We start from the raw sequence: 24,984 nt of genomic DNA, 5'->3' as shown, positions 1-24,984 counted from the left end.
TAATATTCTTTATTGTCTTGGTTCTACCGCTACCTCCTTTTATTCAGTTTGAGTAAGCCATTGAACCACACTGTTCCTCTTATGTGCTTAAGCATAATTCAGCCTTGCTGTGCACCAAAGCACCAACCTACTACATTATACAATTAGCTGCGTTCCAGTGAAGGGTAAGGTAGCACTCCTATTTGAGTAGGAGCAGGAACCACTTTCAATATAAATGATATCTATATGACAGCTCTTTCTTTTGGACCTGAAGAATCCCAAAGCATTCTTAGGCCATATATAGGAGTCATTAGCTGAAGCGCAGGCATCCTTGAGACCAAAAGTGGTTGGTGTTTAATAGTGTATAGCAGTGCTAAAAAAATAAGCAGTTCAAGACCTAAGGCAAGATTTACTTTATCTCTGATTGCCTATTAGTTTTATTCCTATAATTTCTTTAAATTATTAATGGTGGGATTTGTTTAGGATCGCACAGCCAAGTAACCTCTTTATACCGTTTGTTAGCTGAAGTGTCAGCTTCCTTTTGCATTATGTAGCTTATGTGCTGTACAAACGTAAGATTTCAGCTCTTGAAGTCTGCCACTTAAGCACCTGTGTGCTGGACAAGATGATAGCTGCCACGCAGACCTGTTTTGTGTTTTGATGTGTCCTGTAAGACCATCTCTTTTGGCAAAGAATTTTGTGGGTGATCATCTGGAAGGGGAGAACCCAAGAGTGTCTCAAATGTAAATTGAGCTCATGGAGTTAAAGCTCCACACACCCCTTCTTTTTTGCGTGTCTGGTTTATTTTTATTGCTCTTTTGCAATTGCTGTGTTTCTGACTTTCCAGAAACAACAGGCAGCTCTTCATTGATCCTGAAGGTCTGCTAAGATCTGTAGTGGCAGCTTGTGTTTCCCTGGAAGGTATTTGGCAAAGCCAGAAACCTTCTTGCTGCCTTGTGTGTAAAATCTGTTCTGGGTTGATGTGCTGCACACAACTGTGACAAGAGTGAAGTGTCAGAATAATGACATTATATCAGTATATTTATAACTTTCCACAGAGTATCTTTAGCTCTTGTACTAAATGCAGCTTTCATCACTGTCATTTATGTAGCAAGAGGGCCCTTCCCCCTACCTCCACCCAAAAAAAGGGGTTGGTGAGAGGGCCTGAGAGAAAAAGTACAGAAGGTAGGGAACTGGTTAAGGCTTAAATAGGCCTTGTGTCAGTGTCGGGTCAGGCTACTGAATACTCGGAAGAGACAAAGTCAATTCTCAGAAAGGGCTTCATGTTCAGGGCCTACTTCTACTGGGAGCTTGCAGGCAAGTCTGCTACTTACTTTGGACCTTGCTCTCCCCACCCATAAAATAGGCACGATGAGAGTATGAAATTCAAATGTGTCTTGCAGACCACTTTGAAGTAGTAGGTGGAGGACCCTAGAGGTGCATAAAGCATTAGAGGAAAGGAGAAAAAGAAGCCCTCTATTGTGACCTGGTTCTCGCCAGTCTCCAACTCAACAGCCTATGGACTGTGGTTGGAATCTTTTATACAGCTCCTGAATTTGAGTAATACATGCTATTTCCATTTCTATGTCAGACTTACACAGCTTGGGAGAAAAGATATCTGCACCGCAGTGTGTATCCAAGAGTTGGAAGATGGAAGAAGTTGTTCCATTTGACCTTCTTTCCCTCCTTGAAAGTAAACCAATTTAAACTTCGGATCAGCTCCTCCTTGATTCTAGACTTCTAAAATCAATTCTTTTTGCTGAGCACTTCATTCCTGATCTTACTTCTAGATGAATGGATCAGTTTATTCCATCCACAAAAGTCAAGACTGAGTGACTCGCTGCTTTTTGTTTACTGGTCCTGGAAGAAGTTAAGCAGATGTCCAACCATTTGTGGAGTTTAAAGGTGTTGCCCTAAATGTTAATGAGTACTTCCTACATATGAAGTGTTTTTTCACCTCTTTATTAATTTACCATATGTTCCCCTGTGTTTTCCTTTCCTTTAATTTGGACATCCTTACCTTGCTTGCCACAGGCACTAGAGCTATCTGAAATTCAGCTGCCCATTCTAAATACTCACATTCACCCCAGCCAAATAAACCTAACACCAGTGGTTAAAGAACATTGTATTTCTTCTATAAGGCAGTTTACTATGTGCTTTGGAGACATGCCTTCTTCCTCTCCTCTTCACCTTTCTTCATCTGTTCCACTGATAACAGCTTCTCACGATAGAGAGTGATTATTTTTAAACTGGCTGACACTGTTCCAGAGGTTTTGGGACTTTTTTTTGTCATAATTTAATCTTCTTCCTGCAATAAAATCATAATCTTGTGCTACTTTCCATGAAATATTATAGTTAACCTTTGGAATTCACTGGTGCATGAAAAGTATGAATGACGCATACAGGCTGGATAATCAGAAAAGCATTTTGCATACTAAGGTGTGGGGAAAAAAGAAAATCTAATCTCATGCTTAAAATCTCACAGCAGGATGATGTCAGAAAGGATTTCACCCTTCATCTGCTCAGTAGTGAAACTTCAAATCTGGGGATACTTCACTTTTTCTGTGGAATCAAAGGCTGTCCGTTGAGGAGAGGAGCGTTACTTTACTCAATGATGGTTTGACAGCTCTCCTGTTCTTTATGCTTTTGTATTCCATTGTCACAGTGCCACTGGAATTACGGAACAAATATAAGCTTTGCTCCAACTCAGCTACAAAGAAGATGAGGAAGGAGGGCAGTTAGAAAAAGTGCTAGTTTGTTACACAGAAATTTCTTTGTTAGAATGTGTTTGGAGGAAGCATGCATTCTCCTCCTCTTTCCACCCCTCTCCCCTTTCTTTTGCATTTTGTTTGAAGAACTCTGGGGATTTTATGTAGTATGTACATAAGAAAGTATGTATATAGAAGTGGGGAAAAAAATTTGACTACCTCAAAAGGGAAGGCAGTTGCCATATTGAGTCATTCGTGGGCTGTAAAGCAATAGCAAAGATTCAAAATGTTAAAATTCCCAGGAACCACAGGAAATGGCATCTGTACATGCCAGTTCTAATTTACTGGGTTGTAAATGTAAACGGAGACAATGGGAGAAAGGGAGAGCTACCCATCTCTTTTCAATATCGGCGGTGATATTAGAACTTTTTAAGAACAGGAGGTTGTAAAGGTGAGTATGCACTTCTTAAATACCCATCTTTTGAGCAATGAGGTCAGTGATTTGGTGTTTTGTTGTTACCATTGTGCTGTATAATAGAAATACGTAACCTTCAGTGGCAAGGGATTCAGGAGATGCTGCCTGTACTCCCGTCTCTGTCTTCTGTTTTTTCCATGTTGAAAGAGAAAACTTAGAATCAAAGTATAACACATCAAAAATCTATATGGCTTCTTTGTGAACTGGACTCCATTTTAAAAAATAAAAAATTAAAAAATCTTGTGCCTAAATGAAAAAGCATCCAGTGGTATTGTTTAGTTTTGCTTCTTTTATGGTCTGCAATTTTCAGAAAGTGTACTTGGATCTTCAGTCAGTCAGACCTAGTAGATTTATGATTCCCTTTTGCCAAGTAGACCATGATTTGACCACAGATAACAAGATCGTTCCCACCTAGGTGAAAGAGTGAGTTTGTACTACTGTCATTTCTGTTGATTCTTCTGAGATTGATGAAGATTATATGGGTCTAAAGCCTGAGCTGTCTCTTTGCCTGTTGGTGCAAGTTTTCTTAAGGATGTGTTGAAATCCATGAGCAGTCAACAGCTTGTGAGGGGGCAAGGTTTTACTGTCACTTTATATCCAGTGTCAAGTTCAGTTCTTGGGATAAACAGAGGTTGTCATCTTCCAGAGTTATCAGTCCCCTCTGGTTTCCTGGCAAAAAATCCACTTTGGACAAACAGCCAGGGCAATCTGTGCTTTTATGAGAGACAGAAGATTTAAGTTCAGATCCAGAGCCTGGATGTAGAAACAAAAGAAAAAATCTTCTTGACTAATGTACTGAAAGTCAAATAGATTTTTTACTTAAATGGATTCTAAGTATTTCTCAAATGAGACAAAATCTCTCTTAAATTACTGGTAAATGCTGAGAGATGGGTGTTAAGAATGTGATATTTTTTTCCTTTTCTTTCTACTATCTGTAAATTCTGTGATCTCGTGTGTGTGAATGAAATGCATTTTCTCTCTCTTGTATTTGGTTTTCTTATCTGTTGCTTGGTTGGGTTAAGGTGGCCGAGTCCCTCTGTGTCTTTGTTACTTACATTATCATTCCTGCATGTATTGATTATACGTGTTGGCTGTGATGGTTATACCAGTTGCTTTTATTTACCTGAAGTGATGTGACCCTGGTTTATCTGCCTTTATACTAACCTGTTGTTTATTGTTTTTGCTTTTTTCTGTTGTTTTGTTTTGTTTTTTTATTTTTTGCTAACAAAGTTGAGTTGACCAAAGCTGACCTGCAAGGTAGAGAAGGTTCTTCTTCCCCATAACTGGTTTGAATTGAAAGATGCTTTTATGTAACATTTGGTGCCTTTTACTGGATGCAGTCACACCTCTGAGACAGGAACAGAATGACAAACCCCAGCCCTTCTGGAGGGGATATCTGGGTTGAAGAAGGACATGGCAAACAATGGAGGTGTTTTTGTTGTCCTGGGGGGTTTGACTGTATCAATCTCTGAATATCCGTAAGAGCATGGGTTGATTTCCTGAAATGCCTAATGATTATTCAAGCAAATAGCTGCTGTGTATAGAGACATAGAAGGCCCTCAGAGCTTTGCAAAACAATAAACTGACTGGGATTCTTCAGCACTGATCTTAAGGAGTGAGACCAGAACGTAAAAGCTAGCTTTTTAACTTAAACTTTGGAAAAAAACCCCACAGAAATAACTTTCTGGAATTTCAGTTAAAAAAAACCAAAACAAACAACAAAACAAAAAAAAAAACCCAACCAAACAAAAAACCCCACAAACTATTAACTACGAATTCCCATAGTAGTTAGGTGTCATTTTACAAGCCATAATTGATCAAACATGTGAGTGGTCATGCCTGATCCTTTTGGACCTCCCATAGGTCTTTTTTAGAACCTTTTACTGGATAGTCTCTGATTTTTTATAAAGCAGATGGGTCTCTTTCATTATGTTGATCCTCACATGAAATTATTACTGGTATCTTTATTACTATTGCCTGCTAAGTTAAAAGGGATCAATCAACGTTCTCTGAGGTTGCCAAAAGGTTGAGAATGGTGTGGATATGTTAAAATACTAAAGCTACTCAAGTGAAAGCCATTAAAGAGACTGAGAGTAGAAAAGGTGTGGGGGGGAAATTGAGAGAAACCAAGGAAGATGGCTTAAAAAGGGGAGACAAGATAGTAATTGAGAACGTGCCACTTGAATTATAGAGAGATGATGAAGTAAAGAGCGCTGACAGAAAACCAGTTTGATGAAGCCTAATTCTTAGGAGATATATAATGAAGGAAGGATTAGTGGTACAATTACATATGAATACCCTGTTTCCCCAGGGCACGAGTGAGGAAACCTGCTTAGAATGTAATAGGACTTTGATACTAGTATAACTGGAGAGATGTTTTCCATGGTGTTGAAAGTCTGTCCCTTTAAACATGATAGTGAAAGTATTCCTCCCAACTCATCTAGAGAGACTGCTATATAGAGTACAAATTAAGCTGTTCCTGAATGTTGTGGAAGTTTAAGAAAATGCTCCTTCTTTTAATGGAAAAGGAGAGAATGGTCTCAGGTATAAGGGGAAGTCAGAAGCATTGAACAACGTGTCTCTGTTTAACAGTCCTAAAGCCACAGATGGTATCTGTTATGGTATCAGATTAATCACCTTGAAATTTTGTGTCTAAGCCATGGGTTTAGTCTAAGGTTTTGTTGTGGGAGAAAACATGTAGAGTGTTCCTGTTTCACTCTCTGAGATAGAGACAAGACTTAGAAACATTTCCCCTATCACTGGAATTAAGGTTTTGTGGCTTTAATCAAAAACTCCTTTTCTATTCACCTTGTTTACTGTGAAGACCTGGTGATATGCTGACCTGATCTAATGGAATAGATGCAGTTTTCCAATTAAAATATTCTTGTTCCGTATTCCAGGCGTAGGCAGGTAGCAATTACATTTGCTTCAGAATATCATCTGTGTTTTTAGGTAAGGTTTGGCATTCTATGGCTCAGTAGAAAAGGATAAAAATATATTTGGAGGATCCAAGGAAATTTTAATGGCTAAACAGCTTATCAGTGTAGCAGTTCTTAATAGACAGAAGCATATTAGGAGGCACCCGCTTACCCAACAGATAAAAATACTGACAGCCTGAGGTAATTTTAGCCATTGGATGTATATGAAACATTGAACCTGAAAGATTTGACAGCCTAGAGGTAAGCAGAGGTTAGGGTGATGTATTGTGCTCTATGCATGTGGAGCATCTGACTGCAACCACGTTTTGTTGGCATCTCTGACCTATTCCTAGCTGTAAAAAGTTGAAGTGCTCTGTCTTACAGAGGTTAGGGATTTAGAGACTATTAGGTCCTGCCTCTAGGGGATTTCTGAAGTTTATGTAAATGAAAGTGGTAAAGGATGACATTTGAAAGAATAGGAAAGATATGTGGGCTGGGACTGATGCGAGGAGAAAAGGCATGCCAGAAGTACACTGGAGTGTAAATAGCTTTAGGATTAAGGTGTTTGGTTCCATCCATTCAAACTGTGGCAGGGAATTCAGGACATGGCTTAGACATTGGCAAGTATCGTGTCTTACTGGCCACAGCCTCTGCTTTTCTCTCGAGTCACTCATGTGCCCATCACAATTCAGAATACACACCCAGGAGTTCCTGCTTGAATTTTATGTCTATTGAAGCAGATGCAGCATGAAGAAGAGGCCCCAGAACAAACAGATTTGTTTGTTATTTTGATTTTTCCAGAGTCTCAGAACCTAAAGGCTTGTCACAGGTGTGAAGATTATTCCAGCCCAAGCTCACATTTGTTACAGAAATCTTAACCTTATAGGAATATTTGCACTTCAGATGGAGACACCTGATTACATTGAAGCCTAAGGGGAAACGTGTATTTTGAGTACATAACTTGGATTATTGGCTTTTCAGGAAATCAACCTTTGCTAAATAGGTTTGGCTATTTCAGAATAGGCCATGAGGCCTGGTACTTTTGTACTGCTGTGATTTGCAGTGGGGAAGGGTGTTTTTCCAATTGACTGTATTTTTCGTGTACACGTATAGCCTCTTTAGTTTTTCCTTTCTGCTTTTAGTTTCTGTGTCTCAATGTCTGAATACTGTTTACTTCCTCTACTTCATTTGCATCTCCCTATCCCTTGTCACATCTCAGGTCCAGGCATACTCCCTTTTATGCAGTTGACTTTTTGTTGTATTGTTGGGGTTGTTTTGGTTTTTGTTTGGTTTGGGTTTTTGTTGTTGTTCTTCCCTCACCAGCATGTGTATGAGCGCTTTGCTCAAGAACTTTTAGGTTGCTTAGAGTTGGAGAGTGTCTGGGTGACAAGAGGGAGGGAGATAGGCATATGCCAGGTTTAATGGAGGGGAAAAAAACTTCACCACCACGTAGATCCATCCTCTGTGGATTGCCATTGCTGCTGATTACCTTCTCCTGTCACCTTGAGGTAAATGTGCTTTCCGTGGGAGACTTCCGTATTTGTTATTTTAACTAGTTCCAGTCCCTGAACTTTTTAGACCAGCCACATATTTGGAACCAAAGGACTCAGCATTGTAATTCATGTCAGGTGAATGAAGAGTTTGGGTTCTGTAGAGGCACTAGAATAATGGCTGTATTTTCGGAGGACTGCAGACTGCTGACTTTTGAGTTATTTCTGACAATGGGTAACTTTAAATATGGAACCTGCCAGATGTCTAACCTTATTTAGGTGATGAAAGGGATGATGAATTCTTAACAAAATCTGTAACTGAGAGAGCTCGAAGAGTTGGCCTTGCAGTCCTTGAAAATCCCTTTTGGTTTTTTGGTTCTAGTTTACTAAGTTAAAGTTACTCTGTGATACTCCTGTTTTCTACCACCTGTGAATAAAAATACAGGATCTGTCTTTCTGAATTGTGGACTGAACCTTGACTATATTTTAGTTTCTTATGTTTGTGCAAAGTATGTGTCAACATGCCACCATTAGTATTTGACTGTTACAGCATGTGAGATATGGTCCATCCAGTGAAGTGATGGTTCTGTGAGATGTAGTCTCAGTTTTGCTTGCGTTTTACTCAGAAAAAAGATTTTTTTCCTGAATTATTCTAAAATTTGAAAATTTAGCTGGCTTAACTTAATTTCCTCCTTAATCTCCACTAAGAGTGAGTCCTAGAACAGGTTTATATTCTGACTATTTTATGTGGTTTCCAAGATCTGATGCCTCTCTGAACTGTACTGGGCCTGCACATTGAATTTAGAAAAGCAGACTATCGCTGTTTATGAAAGAGAAATGCTGACAGAAGTAGACTGTAGATTTAACATGGGTATAAATTGCCCATCATAACGTCTGTCTGGTAGTGGTAGAGATATTTCAGTGCTTGATGGCATTTGCAATTTAGGAACTATAGGACAAAAGAAGCACCTTATTCATCAAAGACAGTAAAGATGTCTTGTGTGTGCTACTTTCCTATCTCTCCTAACCTCTTTGAAGGTACAAGGAGAAAAGATGGGAGCATTTAGGGAGATGGAGAGTGAAAATGGACCTGTGGTGCCATTGAACCTTGCCTGTTGCAAATCTTCATCTTGGTGACAAAGTGATGTTAAAGCAAATGGTAGATTCAATAGGAGTGAACTTTTGGTGTGTGAAGGAAGGTGTTATGTGCAAGACCAAGAATGGTTTGCTTAGCTTAATGCTTATTGTTAGTCATGATCGTAGCACAACTTATAACACAACTGTGTTATAATCCTGCAGCTGTTGTATAAAGAAACTGATTCCCTATGTAACTAGGAAGAATGATAAACACGATACTGTCTTTTATTCCTGAAGTTCTTTCCTCTGCAAAGAGCTTTCAAATGACACAGCAGGAATGACTTCTCTTGCCAGAGAAATGCGCCCACCTGTGGGATGAAACATGGCAATTCTAGCAACGCGCAGCAGTAGAATTAATTTTTTTTTCATTTCAGGCCAAAGAGAAACCTACCATACAGCTGAAATTGCAGGAAAGATTTGGGGAGACAAAGTAATTTTTCCGAACAGAACATGGATAAGAGGTCTGGTTACTGTCCTCTTCTGTGTAGGCTTTCTTCAAATACTTAGTGGTAGAAGTAATAAACAAACCATACATTCTAGCTTGGTAACTTGGAAGAAAAGTGTAATACTGGACTCCTTCCCAGGGAGGGAGACCCAACAAGATCTCGGATCCTGCAAGTCCTCACAGACTGAGCTGTTCCAGTAAAAATTAGAGATGCAGAAATAAAGCTCAAATGGACATTGTTGAACAATTCTGCTTTGCCGTCTCATAGTCCTAAGGAGACATCTCTGTTGGTAGGCATAGTTTGGACAGGAGGAGGCAGAGCAAGTCACACTTGTGCTAGCAGGGATGCTTTTCTGCACTGGGGACTTCACTTCTATATGTGCCGCCCACTCACTCCCCTTTCCATTGTGCATGTGGCATGAAGGAGACAATGTGCCAAGCCCAGCTACAAAGACACAACAAAAACATGGCCTTTGAACAAAAACGCACTCAACGGAAATAGCAAGTGTTGTCAGGATGGTGGAAATTTAAGGAGAAAATTCAAATCAGCATGCATATTTTATTAATTAAAAGTATAGGGTATTTATCAGATGTATCTCAGATTATATGGACTGTCTCTGAAACTTTACTTTTAAATACTTTGACTGCTGTGAGAATGAGATTAAAAATAGACCTGAACCCTGATGGCATTGGTATTTTAGAACCAATTGTACTGCTATACATATAAATTGTTTGTCATCTTCTCTTTCCTTGTTCGTTAGCACTAAAGCACAGGTGCGTCGTAACACAATCTTCCTGTTGTGTAAGCCTTCCTGTGCTTGTCATGTTGCTCCCTAATCCAAAATCCTAATCCCCTGTGACATCCCTGTTAGTTGTTCTGAACAAAATTCTGTTGCCATAGATGGAGGATTATGACATCAGGCAAGAACCGTAAGCAGCAGGAGTAGATGAACTCTCAGAGACAAAGATCCTTTTACCATGCAAATGGCCCATAGTACTAAGGAGTGAGGCAAAATGTAATACCCAGCATCTATGCTATGCCGTCACAACTGACTCTAAAGACGGCAGATCAGGCTTCGAGCTTCCTTGAGGTATTGTCAGGCTTTCAAAATTCCTCATCATTGTGGTTTGTTTTTTTTTTTCTTTTTCTTTTTTTCTCTGGCTGCTTTGAAAGTACTGTTTCCATCTTCACAGTTGGTTTCTGTAAAATACAGTTCAGAAAACACAATACTGGTCATGAATTGAAGTTTTTTGGTTCTCTGGTCTCTCTCACTACAAGCGCCTCAAGCGAGAGGCCTCATGCAGTCTTATTCCTTGAGTAGAATACTGGTCCTTTCTCTTGTGGCACCTAGACAAAGAATATTCCCATTAGATGATGCCCATTGTGAAGTCCAGTTATTGATTAAAGTGTTCTCAGAAGTGTAGGAAGAGAGGAGAAACATTGTCATTGAGGATGCTGTTCTGCTTTGCTTCTGTGTAATGGTGTTTACAGTCGATGCTGTAGCAAGTTTGCATAGAGTCACAATGGCTTTCTGCTTTTATTTTTTAAATATATATAACTTGCTTGTTTATGCGTCTAGGAGTATTGGCATTCATATTTAGGGTTAGAGGTTAGATAATGGGATAGTAAGGTACATTAGAGGTATCAGCTCCTTATTCCTTATCTTTGGATAACTCGGACATTTTAGGCAAAATGAGAACTAATGCTCTATTTCAGATTGTTAAACATTATCCCTTCTTTTGCTGGGCCAGAGTAAGTCCAAAACAAGTGTCAGACCTCAGCCTGATGCCTGTGTATCAATATAGTTGTATCCATGTCTTTTATAAGCGTAAAGGCAGGAGGAAAGCGTGTACATACGTGTGCCTACCAGCCCACACTGTTGTCAGCACTGTTGTAATCCTAGAAGTGATCTGTTAACTTCACACTGTGCCAGTGAGACCACTGGGAATTCATACAGCTGCAAATGAGACTCAGGTGGGTGGGAAGAAGAGGGGGAGGGGAGGGGAGGAGAAAAGTGTTGAAAAATACTGCTTAACTTTCTTTCAGTATGGTAATACAATTTTCTTGCTGTGGCTGCTGCTGCCGCCCATTTTTCAATAGGTGAATTTTCTTTCATGGATTTTGTTGTCTGCTTTTGTTATCCACACTTATGCTTCTACCTAGAGGTTTTGGGATTTTGTTTTGTTTTTTCAACAGTATAACAGATCATGGAAGAAACTCAGGGTTTTGTTAATGTTCAGTTAAACTCTCTGCCTACTGGTAGTCATGTGTTCCTAGTCATTGCAGGAAAGATGTAAAGAAACATGGAGAGCTAAAAAGCTACTGCAATTCACTCATTCTGTTCTTGAAGTGGGGAAAGATGAACTGGTGGGAAGAGCAGGAACTGTGCACCAAAGGGTCTGAGGGGTATAAGGGTCTGACCCTGACTTGGCCTTTGAATTGTTGGGAGGATCACGGCGTGATGGTTAGATGAGGGTTCTGCAAAGGCTCATAAATGTGGAGGTGCCCCGATGCACAATGTGAATATCAGTGCTGTATAACTGAATGGGATTCGGTGAAATCGCTGTGGGTGGTGTCAGGTAGAGACTGAGAGATTTCATTTTGGGTTAAAACATTTGAAAATGCTGTCTCTACTTTGGTGTGTCCAATCTCATCTATATAGTACAGATGGTGGTGCTGATGTGATGACAAGATAAGGATGAGCCTCATAGAATTGCTGTTGCAAACAAAGACTGTGACAGAAGATTGTGGGTTGGGTAGAACAGTTGGTGCTTTATCCTTATGCTATTGTCCAAGACTGGAAGTGGTTAACAAACTGATCTCAAGCAGCCTAGGCAGTTGGTCCTCTATTATCTACTCTGTTTCTTTTGCTGCTGCTTCTTTTCCAACAAGTGTAGCATATAGAATAGTAGGTATGTCAATTATAGTTGTACATTTTATTTGAAGTGCTGCACGGTAGGAGCAGCATACCTTTGTGTAGAATGCTGAAGATAAAATACTTTCCCAGAAAGTAACTTCTAAACTCATGTTCTTATAATCTGTGGCTTGCAGGTTCACGTCTGCTCTCAGGTGATTCAGAATCCAGCTACCTCCTTGTGGATGACATACTAGCTGTCATTCAGAGTCCCTCTGATCTGAAGATCACTTTTTTACTTATTGCTTGGGTTGTGTCTTTGTGTCTTTGCAAGGTTTATTTGAGTAGGGTAGCAACTCTTAGCTCTAAATCACAGAACAATGAAAGGCTGTTCTGTTACTGGCTGCTTCCTCCTCTGCCTCCACGAAAGGCTGTGGAAACCAGTCCAGAACAGGGAAGTGTTGTTCTGAGGACTTTACTGACATGTTTCCAGAGGAACTTATGTAATGGCACTAGTCAGAGTCTTTAAGGGTGTGTGTGTTTGTTTGTTTGGGGTTTTTTGTGCTTAACCTATAAAGCAAAGTTGTAGCCAACTTGAGGCTTCAAAACTTCAGTTTGAATCGACGTATCAGTGTTCTTTGGGTAGGATGAAGCCCTGTTCATGAGCTCATTTCTTAGCTTTTGTTTCTACAAGGGGATCAAACTTTTAGGGAAGCACAACAACCTGGCAGTATTTGTTATCCTTGCATCATCACACCATATTTTACAGTAAATTGCTTTGAGCAAGCACTGAACGTATTTGTTTGGCCTGCCTAAGAGGGAATATGTTGCTGTTCACTCTTCCTCCTTGCTCTGTGTTAGTTTGCTGTTTTGTCATGGAGTGTACAGTTGTCTTTGTGCTCTTTTTACCTGAGTTTCTTGCATGTCCAAGAATGGAAAAGTGTTTGGTTATTGCTTTTTCTCTTCTGCATGAGGGTCCTGATAGTAATGGTAACGATAAATTGGAGCTTTTGTGGGCCTGACTAAAATGATTCTCTCAGCTTTGTTTCACCCTTTTCTTGTCATCCCTTCTCCAGGACCGAGTACTACCTGCCAGGAAGATTCCTGTGCGAATCAGGGCATCTGTAATCAGCAATGGGAAGGCTTCACCTGTGATTGCTCCATGACTTCATATTCTGGGAGCCAGTGTAATGACCGTAAGTAGGCTTTTCCATTGGATTGGTGAGCTGTGAGTTCCGATGATTGGTAACACAGACAACACATGACTAGTTTTACTTTCAATTGAAACTTCAAAGCCAAACTTTTTTTCCTGGAAAGTTTCAAAAACATACAGTAGGTTATTCTTTTTCCTTGTTAAAATGAAATTATGCAATTCAGTATGTGTTGGGCTTGGTTTTTTTTAAAAGCTAACTCAACCAGAATAATGATGGCAATTGATGATAATGGAATTCCTGGTTTGGAGAAACCAGAAATTACTTGTATATATTGTGTAATATTTACATTGGTAGAAAATGGCTAGGTTTTGTGTACTAAATTATGCTTTGTGGTTTTCGTTCAACCCTTAGTGACAGAGACATGGAATCAATGTAAAATTGCTGAGCAGTGTTCTAATTGTCTTCTACTGAATTACTAGCTGTGTGCTAAGATGAAAAATTGGGTACTGTTTGCTAGAATGTTCAGTTAAAACTAGGTGGTCAGTAAAACACACAGCAGCAGTTTTGTGCTTCTTGGCATATTGATTTGCTTGATCTCAAAACGCTGGATGTTGTTCTTGGCCAATTACTATTAAAATCTCTGATAAAACAACTGAATAAAACCTTGAAGTCTTCCTCTAGAGGGCCGATAATCAGCTTTCAGCCATTTCCTCTACTCATCCTGATACAGCCTTTGCTCCTGCCTGGAGGGAGCAGATCAGTTCAGCTCTATTCTCTCCCCAGTTCGATTATTTAAGGACACAGTTAGTCCCCTTCTCCCTCCCTACTCCAAGGCAGGGAACAAAGGAGCACATTATGAGTGCTGTAGTAAGCATAACATTAGGCTTCAATAATTTGGTTCACTGTATGTGTAAATTTTAAGACCAGAACAGGCTCATATAGTTCACTCTGACCACCTGCATCTCACAAGCTGTTGCTTTTTATTAAGGGTATTTGAGGTAGACTTTATTAGTGGTACCAGCAAGGTCCATCCAATATTGGTGCTACAGCTCTGTCATATCTGCAACCCTTCTCCTAGACGTTTGATATGTGGCTGAAATGATGGCGCGTATGACAAGCTGTTTAACATGTGGTGATGGTCTGTTTCTGCTGAAGGCCAAAAAGCCTACTTTTCCGAGTCATTCATAAAATGTGGTGTTATCTGCGTTGGTCTCCCGTTTCTCCCAGTTTTCCCAAACATATTGGAAAGACCTATATCAGCATTTGTACTTTGATAATGGTTCTATAAGAAGGGTACTACAGACACAGATTTATAGGCTGTAAAGCCACATCTAATTTTGGGTTGTTTTGGCATTCAGAATGGCTCCTTTGGGTCCAGAAGATACATTTCATATTGGAGCCACAAATTTGGCTCTGATTTTCTGGGTTTTGTTTTGCTTTTGTCAATTGGACACACAGTTTCCCACTCTTGCAGTGCTTGTTCAGTTTACACTTGCTAAGGACAGCACATTATAAATCTGTTGCATAAAAGAAAAGCTACTTTGAATCCTGTTGGACTGTATTTAAGTACATGTCCAGGAAATATCTGAAGAGATTATTGATACTATCGGTTTAGTTTCTGATGTGCTGGGCTTCACAGCTCTAGAATGTCGCAGTGCCCTTGTTATGCTGTTGCTAATGACTTAGAGCAGGCTCTAAACGGTCAGGAAACCAGGTTCCTGTGTCTGTAATTGGGGATTCCTTGCTGCTTTTTAGAGCTGGCAGCTGGAAACCATGCAGAGCAGAGACAGGGGTTTATATCAAATGGGGGTGATGTGGGCAATGTAGGAGCCAGCCTCCCAGTGTCAGGCGTGGCTGGCGATTTAGAAATCCTCACAGGAGGATGTGGGTTTCAAGATGGTCTGGAAAGGTAAGTCATGTGAACTTCTCCTGGAACACAACGAGACTTCAACCAGGATCTTCAAAAAGTACGTATAACATCTTTTTTTGTGTTGTTTGGGTTTTTTTCTTTTATAGTGTTTTCCATGTTCTGCTCCTGGTTGCCTGATGAAGTTATGAAGTGTTGTGGGTCGTGGAGAGGTAGAAGGCTTCCTTCCTGCTCCTATCTGTTAGATATGGTTGCTATTATACCGGAGCCTAATGGAAGTATAGGCACTTGTGTGTTAATTGGATTCAGTGTTCTTTAGACTGGATTTTAGTGCAAGTAATGACAGGGGAAGGTAACTTCTGTGTAACCTGAAGCCTTGCTATTATTTAGAAATGCATCAGGTTCTTTGGTAGAACTTTTTTTTTTTTTGCCACAGGAGTCTAATTCTATTACTTTAGTAGATGGCTATTTCTACTTTATGAACAAATTGTGGTCTCCCACTGATGTAAATATGGAATATCAAAGTCAATAGAACAGGTCTAGATTTACACAATGGAAACGATAGCAAAAGGAGGACTTACTGAATATGTTTTGTCTTTCCATTTCTGTTAATCATCTCAAGCATCCACACTGGAAAATTGGCATTTCCGTGTATTTGATGCAGTATATTTCAGTGCCTCTGACATAGATGAATGGCATGTCTGGTGTTCACTTCAGTTATTCTTGATGCTGTCTATATATCATTTCCAATTTACTGTTGGTAAGTGTGATTTGTTATTTGCTAGTATGAACTTTGTGAAGTCATTCAGTCTTACTAATACTCAAGAAAGCTTGGTGCGCCAATATGTTTTTGCTTTTTAATTTTTGTCTCAGGACTGGGTCACTGAGCTTCCCAATTCAGATACAACTGGCTTGGAATTGCTGTTTCTGAAAAGGTGAAGGAGAAGCACTGGTTTCAGAGATGCACGTTATACATCTATCGACACATTTGTACTTTCACTAGTGTTGTTTAATATGACAAGGTTTTAAATTCCTAGCAGAAATGATGATACAACCTTAATTTTTAGCTGTTGTTGTATAGCTCTCGTTTCAATATTTTTTACACTGTAGGGATCAAGATTCCTGAGAATAAGAAATTAATAGAAGCTATAGGGGCACAAATTCATTTTTAATATGCTTCATTTTTGAGTTGCATCTTTTCTTGTACCAATGTTAAGAAACAAAACCAACAAAAAACACAGACACAGGTCTGTTGTACAAATGTGAAGCAAAAGGTAAACACAGAGAAAGTCTGTTTTGCAAACGTGAAGGTAAAGGTCTGCCTTGCATACTAGCCAGCATTAACACCTGTAAAGAAAGGTAGAAATAGATGCAGTGGTACTATTTGGGATATGCCGGTTCCATTCTCCTTGCCATTTAAGATCTGTTCTTCATTTTTTGAAGTGGTCCCTCATTCTCCAGTATTTAGAGATGTTTTAATCAGTCCAGCACCACATTAAATAAATCTGGGCTTTCAACCTGTTTTCAGAATTTTTGTTACTCTAAGTAGTAGGAAATCAGCATTAATATACTGCATTTGATACTTAAGAAACAACCTTGGCATGCCAAACTGTTGCTTAGGCTGTTCAAATGTGTAACTTTGAGCAGATAAGGTACCAGAATAAGAAGGTAACCCACAGTGTTAGTGAAGCATCTTGCGTCTGGGGTGAACTCCATCCTGTTACTGTTCTTCACCATGATGTGAGATGAAAACATGGTAGCTAAAGACTCCAAGTTATCTGAGAAGCAGCATGTATTTAAACCGTTGCCCTATGAACAGCTTTACAGATTCTCTAACTTATTCATGTTCTTGTTTGTCTGGTCAAACAATGACATTCTGTTTTCTGCACAGAGAGAATGCATAAAAAAATGCGCTTTGGCAGTCTAGCGAACGGGAATAGTATATGTATGCCAAAATAGATCATAGAAAACACTGCTTGTTACTCAGTGCCTCATGCAGATGAGTAACACTGAGGGTCAAGCCTTCCAGGATAAATTGCCAGGCTAACACAAGTATATATTAATGGAGGCTGTTTGTCTGTAAAAGATCAATAACCTGCAGCAGTGACTAGTGCAAGCAGAGTATAAAGCACTTTTTCAAAACGTGTATTTTTTTTTTCCTATTGAAACAGTTAAGTCCATCTGCTGACTATTGGTTGGCTTTTTAGGGGGTTTATTTATTATTTTATTTATAAACTCTGGGTTGTAATACCCACCTGGTTTAAAAACAAGTTTTCCATTTGATAGGTAAAAAGAAAAGACAGCTCATGTTTGTCTGTCCTCTTGTGTGTGTATCTTCGTATGCTTCCAGTCTACATGCTTTTCAAAGAGCCTATTGAAAAGCAGAGCAATACTCTAACTTTCCAATGTGATTGTTAGGATAAGTGGTGCTTTTTTTTTTTTTGTCTGAAGGAGAGGTAATATGCAGGGCTGTTGCTCTTTTTGCGCAATAAGTTCTATTTTTCTTCCAAGATCCCTTTCTATGAGATGCATAACCTTATGCTTCTACCGTCTTTCTGTGAATCACATTTGGAGGAGGGAAGGATTAGAGGAAAAGGGAGTCATCGTGCCTTTGGTCTTTTGTTCATTAATTTAGCACTGTCATAGGAAGAGATTTCGATAACTTCAGTTCTGTAATCATAGTGAGTGAGGTTTACTCACTAGACAAAATCTTTTTTTTTTCCTTGACTTAAAAGGGAGGATAACAAAAATAACAAAACAAGTCTAAGACCAATACTTTAGAGTAAAGCACAGAGCATTTTGGATTGAACGGGGAAGACTGGCCTCTGCCACATGCATGTTCTAGGTGAGGTGCCAGGGATGTCAGAGCAGACCCATCCCTCTTCCACTAATGCCCTTCCTTTTTTCCCCCATCTACGTAAGTAAATGAATGAGTACCTAAGTGGATTGGTGCTTCTGGAGCATAGCCTGTAGACTGGGTTCCAAAATGGCAGTGTTGGAACCAGCTTCCCTCACCCCTGCTTAAATAGCATGCCAGAATAGTCATTAGAAGAGGCTGCTAGCAGGGCAAATGGCTAAAGTAGTAACTGTTATTTTATGGTGAGGACTTTATTCTGATGTCCTTATGAGCCATTTGCATGCCACACTTGTTTTGTCTGCGTCACTGAACAGTTACAGCTAACTCCATGGCAAGATTCAGACCCCCAGTTGGGAGAGGGACCCAGGGACCCTATTCTCTCTCCCTCAGTATTTTGTGTTTTTCACCATCTGGGCCAATTTTTGATCCAGACTTCATGACCTCCCATAATGTCAATACCAGCATGCTCAGCTTGATTTACTTACAGAAACCCTCTTCAATGTTCATGTTTAATTATCACCCATTCATTTCTAATGTGCCCAGCTTATCACTTACTGAGTCAGAGAGCAAGAGGTTGCTAGTGTGTAGAAAATAAATCTGCATAGACTTCATTAGTCACGCATGGCTAAACCAGTCAGCTGTTTAAATATCAGCACGCTTAGGGATTTGCCTTTGATACTACAGAGACATCCGCCCTACATTGAAGCAAGAGTCACCTCTGATTTATCTTGAGTGAATCATGCTTCATTACAGCAGGTCAGGCACCCTGCCTACTTCTTACTTCCCTCCTCATGCTTCGCCCTCGCTCACTGAGTGCTCTTTTACGTACCCTCTACTATAACTAGTGTTTTGTGGCTGATGGCTCATTTTCAGTTCCTACCCTAAGCCTTTGGTGTCTTCTGTCTCAGAATGACCTTATCCTCTGAGAACTGGGATAAAAGGGAGGGAAATGCAACTGCGAACTTCAGTATATGATGTAAATTGTACCGTTGTGAACTCTGCTTTTACCCTCCTTAACACTGTTTACTTTCATTTGCGCTGTAATTCCAAGAACTGTAACATCTTTAGGGCAAGGATCTAGTGCTACTTCTTATTAAAGCACCAGGCACTTTTCTGATGCTTAGTAATAACCCGCTACATAATTGCTTTAGCACTTAAGTGGTTTGAGAATGCTTGTTGCTTTTCTGTGTACTGAAAGGCATTTCCACTCCCTTGAGTAACAGCTGTAAAACATCAGGTCAGGCTGCAGATCAAGAGCTGCTTGCCTGCCCTATGTTCCCTTTGGGATTCATCCGGGATGGGTAGTGCTGTTGACATCAGGAGGAGGAATTTGGGTGTCTCTGTTTTGGGTGAGAAAGAGGGAATTTGAGTGACAGATGCTTTTTGGAATTGCTTCTTCTATACCTTTCAACTTCTCAAGGTGCCCTGACAGAAAAGTGTTTCCTTTTTTTTCAGTTGTGAAAGCTAGCCAACTTTATCCTTTTGTGATGCCCAAAATGCAGCTAGGTCTCTAGTGAGTAATTTAATTACGATTGCTTCAACAGCTTGGCAGAAGGAGCATTTAGGATGAGAGCTGCAATCAGTCACTGGTATCTGTGCACACCTGGCTGCTGTCAGCACATAAGCTATGGTCCAGCCATGGTACAGATTTCAATAGGATGGAAGGAGAGGGACTTTTTACAGGTGGCAGTGATTACAGCTTCTGTTATCAACCTTTGAGCAGTTCAAGCAGTTACTTAATTCTCTTCCTGACACTGCTCAGCAGCTATGCCATTTTCATAAACATGTCACAGAAGGCTCTTGCCATAATTTTGTTCCTTGTGATCTCTGCTTTCTTTGACAGTATTTTTTTTACATGATACTTTTTGGTAGTCATGGCAATAATTATCACTTTTCATGTTTTAAGTAGCTGAGTGAGTGACACTGTGTCCTGGGTATTTTGCCCCGTGGAAGATATGGCCTCTGAAACTGTTCCTGCAGTAATGGCACACCTGGGGTGTGATATCTGGTAAGACATTAATGTAAGCTGACAGCAGTAACAGAAATGTGGTACAGTAAAATAGGAGTCTCTGTTCTGTCACCTCGAGCTCCGTTTGCTGATGATGATCTCTAAGCACATCTTTCCTCTAAATGTAAGTTAATAAATTAAGCGTTCTAAATTGTCAAGCATAACAAGGATTTGTTTAATTTTAAAGGTAGCTTTTTCCTTGTAATATCCTGCACATGTTCATGTTTGCTTTAAGAAGCAGCAGATGTAAAAACTCAGGAAACACCGAAATAAGCTTCAAACATCAATTTCACTCTTTAAAGATTCTTTTCTTTTTGTATCAGCTTCTCCACAGAAGATGGTACAGTGTACTGAATTCAGAAGCTGATGTCAAATGTATGTAGTGTTGGATTTTGTACGCGAAAGTCACTCTGAGCTTGAGAACCATTATTTTAAGTGGATTTTTTTTTTTCACATAATGTTATGAAACTTCTGTCCTCAATTGTATTGTCCAAATACTGTAGATGAATCTCACACCAGCTATGGTTTCATCAGCATGAGGTATTTTGGGTGCCACATGGTATGCAGATGGTACCTGTACTTCTGCAGAGAAGGGAAAAACCCTTGCAAGTGCCTGTTAATCTTGTAGCAGTTGCTGTTGGTTTGCAACAGAATACCCCAGTGACCAATGCAGGTGAAAGCACAGGTGGCTTTGCCTCCTTTCCCCCATGAATCTGCCATAACTGGCACGATGGATTCTGAAAATGTGAGTCCCGTGTTGGGCCTAATGTCCTGCACGGTAGCTCTAGCTTGCGCTAATCGTTAATCTATTTTTTTGCCCCAACTGGGTTTTGTGGGCTCTCCCATCTTTGCATTACCCAACTGAATTAGGTATCTGTGCTTTTAATCCATTGCTCTAAGTCTGATGTGTGATAAGTGGAGTGTAATGGTGTTAATGAGATGGGATAGGTTCACATAGTGCTTTCCCAGACAGCATGGAGTTGTCTGTTGTTGCACGTGCTGTATTGCCTTCTTATTCCTGTAGGGTCCTCAAGGTGATTATTGTCTGTTTCCCAGGCTGCCTACACAGAAAACAGTTTGCAAAGAGCAGTCTGCATTAATGGGTGAAAACAGATAGATGGAGATTGAAGTTGGTCTTTGTATTTTATGGACTAGATTTTGTTTGCAGTAACACTTATTTATGAATACAAAATGATTCCTTGGATTTCAGTGAGGTAACTTGAGACTTATGCCAGTATCGGCAGATCAAAATCTGGTGTGGGATTCTCTGAGTCCACATATCAAATATGCCTAAATGTATTTAAGACTCATATGTATTTTTTTATACCTTAGACTGAAAGCTACCTTTAAGATTAGAGTCATTAGTGGGGGCGAATATATGTCATAAAACATTTAGACTTCACAGGTAGCTGAGAGCATGCAAACAGGCAGAGAGATGCAGGCAGTGCTAGAATTTTTATTTATTTATTTTCTTCTTGCTGGCTTTTGAGCCTTCAAGTCTGGGGCTGCGTAAGGGAGGAGTCTGGGGTGAGTAGAGAGAGAGAGAGACATCTTGTATGCTTATCCTGGTTTTTGCGATGGAAATTATTAATAGAAAAAAAAAAAAAGGCAGGAAGAGTCAGAGGTCCTGAAGGAGATTCTTGTTCACTATCCAGGCTGCCTAATGTACTAATTATTGCCTGTCATTGGAAGAAGGCTAGCTATTGATCTCCAGTGGAGTTTAGCTGTATATAAGGACGTATCTTTATTACGTTGCAATCTTGTTACCCTGGAGCTGCTATAGTAATCTCAGCTGTGGAACATTGGGGATTAGATGCAAAACCTTAATTACAGTTTAATGATCCCCGAGGGGTAGATTGAAACTGACGGTTTGGGTACCTGTGAAACAAGCTTTGCGAGGGGGAGCATTTTTTGGTGGATTTGATAATCTTTGTGGAGGTGTTTCACTGCATACTGACATCCAAAGCCTGTGCAAACACTGGGAGTGGAGTCTGGGGCTTCAGTTGCCTTTTGCTGTCCTTAGAGATTTTGGGCCACAAAGGAATGTCTCTGATTGTGGAAGGAAATAGGCTTTTCAGTAAAAAAAACCAAGAATAATCAAATGACATGATTTCTACTGGGGGATAAGTATTAACTGAAACCCCAGTTAGCTAATGGGTGTCCACAGAAGAAAAGGTTCCAAATCTGTGAGTGTTCATTTCAAACTCTTAGGTACATACAGGATTGGTGAAAATTTTTCTTGGGTGGTTGTTTAATCAGTGAAAAATGCACATTTAGAGCAAGCAAAACTTTGTGTATTTCAGTGAAAATCTTAGAATAGTTCTGAACAGAAAAAAATGAAATAGGAATAAAAAAGTGGGATGTGGTTGATTTTGTAATTTTCAAAACAAAGTTCAGGAGTCATTGGCTGCATCAGAATGATGACTTTGTCTTTAAAATTAGCAGAGAGCGCTTAAAAACCTGAGAAATAAAATGACTAATCTTAGTTCAAAGTGTTTGACCTAAGTTAGTTCATCCTCCTCTGTCTAGTTTTATCATTTAGTCAGCCTCTCCCTGAGGCTCTTCCCAGACCTCTGTGTTGGAGACAAGAAGTGTGGGTTTGTGGTGGCCTCCCTGGCCTGGGAGATGCCTTTCAGGATGTTTCTGTCACCAGCAGGGTTCTCGAGAGGGTGATCTTGAATGGGATGGAGAAAGCGAGTAGAAAATGACTCCTTCCCTAGGAAAGGCGAGTCGGCTGATGTTTGTAGTGTACTTCTGTTCAAATGCCTCTAGCCTCAACCTAAGAGCAGTTGTGCTTGTGTCCATTGAGTAACTGTCTCAGACAATATAACTGACCTCTAGACCAGAGTGTCTGGATTACACTCTGACTTTAATAATACTCCTGCCAAATACAAGCAATTTTTTCTTCCAGGGAGACTCTGGCATGTTGATTTTGAAGGAAGTGTGGTTGGAGCTCTAACCTTCCTCTTGTCTCTGGTCTGAAACCTAATTGCAGTGCTTGGCCACAGCAAAGCTGGTGTTAGGTTTGCCGGCTTCCCATAACTATCTGTCATCTCTTTTTTTTTTTTTTTTTTTTTTTCTTTTTCAGATTGCACTAGATGACCTTCTGTCTGTTACATTTCTGCCCTGCTAATCTCAGGCACATGATGAAGGTAGATAGAGATATCGCAAACCATCCATCATACAGTTTGTAGGTCCCTTAGAAGCATCTGTGTCTTTAATAGTTCATCTGTCACAGATATTCTCATAATTGAAGACCACAAAATGCTGGAGAGAGAGCTAATATTGGTATTTCATTTTACTACTGGAGACTTCAGCACTCAGGTGTTTTTCACTTGGAAATGTGGACTCTCATGAGAAGTGCCTCTGCAACAGGGTTTAAATTATGAATCCAAGCCCTCTGCATGTTACAGAAGGCAGCTGACATCAGTAAAGACTCATTTTTCTGCTTTGCTGTTGTCACGCGGGATTGGGTGTGTTACCAGTGTAGAATGAACTGAGCAGACCTGGCTTTCAAGCACTTGCTCTGTGTGAATGAGCAGAAGTTCTCAGAAGCAGTGACTGTGAATCTGACTGCTGGCAAATGGTTGCAGGCACTCCAGCTGTGTGATATGGGGCAAGAGAAGATCTGGTCAAGGGAGTGTATGTGAGAAGGATACCAATATCAATCTCAGAGTCAATGGGCACAATATTTGACTCTAGAAAACATGCAAAGTTAGCCAATGGGGCATGATGTTGATCTCATAACAGTAGTGTCAGCTGTGCAGCATATATATATATATGCAGTAGATGAGCTGCCATACATAGATACCTGAAATACCTCTCTGAAATATTGCTGAGTTGCACACATGGTATGCATGGTATGTTAGACCTGGTAGGACACCATGTTAATCCTGCATGCTTAAGTTTAGGGTTAGCCTGGGTTGCTCCACATGATGCTGCAGCGGTTAGTGCAGCAGCATGGAGAATATCTGGAGAATTTATCTTGTTATAGTTACTTGAATGCTGAGAACTGAGGTCAGGCAGAATTGTATTTGCTTCCTGTTGTTTAAACAGATCATACGAGTTTAAGTGTTTGTACTGTCAGGAAAAAAAAAAATCAGCCTGTCTTCTCTATTTTTGTTCTCTGTTTTTTACACTTACTGCTAGTGGTGAATTTACTCTGCATGTGTCCCAACTGGAAAAGGCTGGAGGCTTCAATCCCTTACCTCATCCAGCTGAAACAGAGATAATTCTGACGGACACTTTGGACACAAATTTGTGCTTCGTCTCAAGAGAAGCAACCTCATAGAGATCCCCACTTGGCTCATATGAATGGAAGATTGACAGATCAAATCATTTAAACTTAATTTAGGCACACCAGAGAACATACTTAGTCCAAATATCACACTTGAGAGACCTATGCTAAACTCATTACGGGAATTCTTCAAAATACATAGACAGTATATCATAATGCTTCCTGTTTTAAATAAATTTCATCCTGGAGACCAGTATGAAATAAGAATAAACTTGGATGTATGTGCTTAAAGTAGAGCTAGACATAGCACAATGCTTGGGATGGAGCAGAAAGTAAGATCAACTACATCCTCCTGTGCAGAGACCCCTGCATTTGCCTACCTCCTTTACAAGCCAGGACACACAATTGCTTTCTGTTGCAAGAAATGGGATTTCTAACTAAGTTCAGTCAATGAAGTGGAAACTAACCAGGTTTTCATACTTTCACTGGAGCCAAGAAATTGTTATTTATCACTAGATGGGTAACTTAAGTTGTTTGCTCTTAGACACCCTGTATGTTTGGGAGCAAATACTGCAAAAGGGTGGAATAGCTGCCTTTCTACCCCAGCTCCTCCTCCTAAATGGAAAAAGGATTTTTTTTTTCTTTTGCAATACTGAATAGGTGGAAGTATAGGTCTTTAGTTTTGGCAAGTTTAGTACTTGGAGACTTTTTTTCTTTGCCCACCTTAAGCACAGGAGATTCAGACTTGCAAGAAAAGGGTGCTCGCAGCTGCACTAGGCCTGCTGGCAAATAGCATTCAGTACAGATGGTTGTCTGCCCACACGTCTCTATTTATGAAGAGGCCCCCAGTGTTT

General features: G+C 40.0%; 1 protein-coding gene across 28 annotated transcripts in view; it reads left to right on the top strand.

Annotated features, from left to right (window-relative positions):
- Nucleotides 1-24,984, top strand: part of NRXN3 (neurexin 3) — a 1,025,535-nt gene that overhangs the window by 460,686 nt on the left and 539,865 nt on the right. For 15 of the 28 annotated variants that reach the window (XR_010071084.1, XM_063335033.1, XM_063335032.1 and 12 more), the window contains one exon: nucleotides 13,084-13,203. Coding sequence is in view for 25 of the 28 variants with exons in the window: in XM_063335033.1 (XP_063191103.1) it covers nucleotides 13,084-13,203 (120 nt within the window). In the remaining 3 variants the exon portion in view is untranslated. Of the gene's footprint in view, nucleotides 1-4,392; nucleotides 4,420-13,083; nucleotides 13,204-24,984 lie in introns of all 28 variants that reach the window. The other 13 variants (XR_010071082.1, XR_010071083.1, XM_063335015.1 and 10 more) reach the window with 1 other exon arrangement.

Source organism: Chroicocephalus ridibundus, chromosome 4 (genome assembly GCF_963924245.1).
Source record: "Chroicocephalus ridibundus chromosome 4, bChrRid1.1, whole genome shotgun sequence".
NCBI classification, from domain to species: Eukaryota; Metazoa; Chordata; class Aves; order Charadriiformes; family Laridae; genus Chroicocephalus; species Chroicocephalus ridibundus.
This window is presented reverse-complemented; position numbering and strand designations above follow the sequence as displayed.